Here is a 3,302-nt window from a genome sequence, read left to right on the forward strand (position 1 = left end):
CGTTAATATTTAATTTTTCAAAATGCAGTCTTCGAATCTAAGATCATAGTAGATTAATCGTTGTAGATTAACAGAATCGTCATTCTAAAACTTCATCCTGAAAACTTATCTGTTAATAATCTTTGCCCTTTCGGCCCAAAATCTTCTCACGTTGCGCCATCAATTCTTTTTCAGTAATTATAACTTGACATCTGTTTGCATAACGATGACATCTTATACCCGTGCAGCATTGCGAGTCAGAAACGCACTAAAATTTCATAAACAATCCATTATTTATCATATAAATTCAATTTAAATTGAAATATGAAAAATGTTAATAGCTAATTCTGTAAATCTGAATGTAAAAAGTAACATATCAAATTAGTTTTAAGAAAATATTTACATTCAAAGAAAAGATAATATGTACAGAATTTTCCTAAATAATAGCATTACAATCAACGAGCAGATTTCTTGTGAAAAAACAAGTAAAAATTTTAAATAAAAGCTTTTCAGTAATAAAAAATTTATTTGTTATTTTTACTTGCTTTTTTATGACAAATTATTTGTTTGCCAATATTACAGTTTACTAGATACTCTATGCAACAATATGCAAATTAAAAACATTAAATCAAAACAATATAAAAAAATTAGAAAAAGATAAATTTTGAAGAAGTATATAAAAATATATTTTACGTTATTCTGAGTATGTAAAAATATATTTTACGTTATTCTAAGTAGATATTCTAAGTAGACTTTTACATTATTCAATACTAGCAGTATATATAACGGTTAAAATTATGCACATTTTTTATGTACTTAAAATTTCCTGATTTACTATGCGTTTTACAGTTTCTCGTGTAAATAGTGATTCATATGAATCGTTTAGTATTCCATTACGCAAAATTATTTTCTTTATTTTCCTTGTTGATTATAGCAATACTGCGTCTTAAAAAAAAAATGAGTATGAAAGAAAAAGCGACTTTATCAGAAAAATAAAGCATGCAAGAATATGTATACTAACAGGGTCACCATGTCGACCGCACTTATCGGTAGCGCCCATGATAAGAGACGCAGCTAGCAACACTACAAAGACGTACAGCATCAATTTCGCCATCTTTTCAGCAAGGTCGTATTCTGCAATCAAGTAATTTTCACGAATTAGATTCAGATGCGGAAGTAATAAAAAGCATTGCAAATCGATAATGTAATATCTGTCAAAATTATTTTTAATTGCTTAAGGTTATAATAATTGTATTAAAAAAATGGAATGACTCATTCGTTATTTTAAATACTAGTTATAATACTCAATTTTAATTCCCAATTTATGCACGTAACACGTTCAGACTAAGTATTCATGAAATCTAGTTTACATAATGCGATATAAGTCGACCGTGAGTTTTATACTTACACAGCACAGATTACAGGTATATGTGAATGAATCATCGAAACCTGACTCAATTAGTTCTTTAAAAGGCAAAGTAACCGTTGAATTTTAGAATTATGTCTTGCAATTTGCTACTCGGACTACTATTATTCCGTTACGAATAAGTTCCTAATATGCTGTTGACTACAAAACTATACAATTATTTTAATCGGGAGCGAATATAGCGTATGTCAAATGCGTGATATCCAATAGCGTAGCAACAGTAAATCACTTAAAAAATTACTTATTACAATTAAACTTTGTAATGTTAGCGTACCTCTACTATCTCGAAAACATATACTTTATATATATATATATATATATATATATACATTTTTTGTTTTCCAAACTTCTGAATTTTTTAAAGTAATCTACGATATTAAAATATTTTTAAGTGGACTTTAATATTTTATTTTTTCTTTGTTACGTCATGATGACAAATCAAAATTTAAAATTTATGACAACTAGGGATAAGGGACAATATGACATTTGTAATGTTTTTAATATATATTTAGTATAAATAAATGATTATATAATTGAAGGTCTTGGATAAATTAACAATGCAATAAGTTTCTAAAGATTAAATTTATTTATGTTATCACTTCATTAAAATTGATTATTGATTTTATGACGGCAATTTTAATAAAAAACAAAAAATTTATATACACAGTTTTACAATAAATTTTATAATTTTGCTATATGCGCGACTTATTGTTTCATTTAACCAATATTTTCAATTATTTTATTTTATAAATTTTGTGAAGAATATTTGATATGACAAAGTAGGTAAATTAGAACTTGTATTGACAAATACTCACCAGACAAAAGTTCTTTAGATTTAACCAACTCGAGAGCTCGACCTCGACTGAATTCTTAGTTTACATTCGAGGCATTTATACGACTATGACTTACACAAGTAAATCTGTCGACGTACGTATCTGACTACGCATAACCAATTGGAGAGAAGGCATTACATTTTCTCACACACGTGGCATATGAATGTAATGTCTGTATTTACATTTTTGCATGTTTATGTACATACGTCACGTATATTCCACATATCACAGTAACAGATATTTCTTTTTTTAGTTGATATTTTATTTAAATTCAATAACTTATATATGCAATTAATTTTCTTCAGTCAGTTAGTCATAGTGTCAGAAAAAAATTTTCTAGAGTGTGGTAAATTTTTAAAAACAAATTTTTTTAAAGTATTCATCGTATATTTATTGCGATATTATTTATTTAACTCTTTCAATATCTATTCTAAGAAAGCAGGGTCGGGTGAGATTATATTCTATCGGTAATGATTATGATTTTATAAAAAATAAAAACTTTTTACATAAAAATAATGTATAATTTTACAAGATATAGTTTCGAATTCATGGAATTTCCATTATATTCGTCATCTTTTTGACGTTAGCTAAGTCGGAAATTTTATCATATTATCATTTTTGTTTTTTCTATCTTATCTAAATGTATGTCATTTTTGAAACGTCTCAGCATGCAATAGAATAATGAGACAATTTCGAATAAAGTGGAAAATTTCTTCGTTAAACTTAAAATGCTAAATTTTGTGTTGAAAAATTGACGTTTTCAATGCTTACAAGTTATATGTCAAAGTTAAGCGAGCAATTACGACGCTGACGTGAATGCTCGTGAAGCTAATAAACGCTTTACTACGGCAGTAAATCGCATTCTGTAGCCATTCGTTACGTCAATCTTCAACTCACGATCGCGGGATAAATTATTTTGTGGATTTTAGTTATTACAGATCATCTTATACGCAGAAATATGAGAATGCAAAAAGAGAGTCGCCTTCCGCTGATATTCTCTTTCCATTTCAGCAGTATCGAATGTACAAGTGCTTTTTGCCCTTTGCGCCGGCATTCTATCGAGT

At 27.7% G+C, this 3,302-nt stretch overlaps 1 protein-coding gene across 1 annotated transcript; it reads right to left on the reverse strand.

Moving 5' to 3' along the window:
• On the reverse strand, window positions 1-2,308 carry LOC108764427 (omega-conotoxin-like protein 1). The gene is made up of 3 exons (XM_018512679.1): window positions 2,221-2,308; window positions 1,001-1,113; window positions 1-247 (listed from the first exon to the last, which is right to left on the reverse strand). The coding sequence occupies exons 2-3, from the start codon at window positions 1,091-1,093 to the stop codon at window positions 113-115; spliced, it is 228 nt and encodes a 75-aa protein (XP_018368181.1). The 5' UTR covers window positions 1,094-1,113; window positions 2,221-2,308; the 3' UTR covers window positions 1-112.
• Between the last annotated feature and the right edge of the window lie 994 nt (window positions 2,309-3,302).

The sequence above is a fragment of the Trachymyrmex cornetzi genome, unplaced genomic scaffold (assembly GCF_001594075.2).
Source record: "Trachymyrmex cornetzi isolate Tcor2-1 unplaced genomic scaffold, Tcor1.1 scaffold422, whole genome shotgun sequence".
Lineage (NCBI taxonomy): Eukaryota > Metazoa > Arthropoda > Insecta > Hymenoptera > Formicidae > Trachymyrmex > Trachymyrmex cornetzi.

Coding starts and splice junctions, on each gene's coding strand:
- LOC108764427 (XM_018512679.1), bottom strand. CDS start 1,093: ATGGCGAAATTGATGCTGTACGTCTTTGTAGTGTTGCTAGCTGCGTCT. Junction 248..1,000: donor GCGGTCGACATGGTGACCCT/GTTAGTATACAT, acceptor ATGAAATTTTAG/TGCGTTTCTGACTCGCAATG.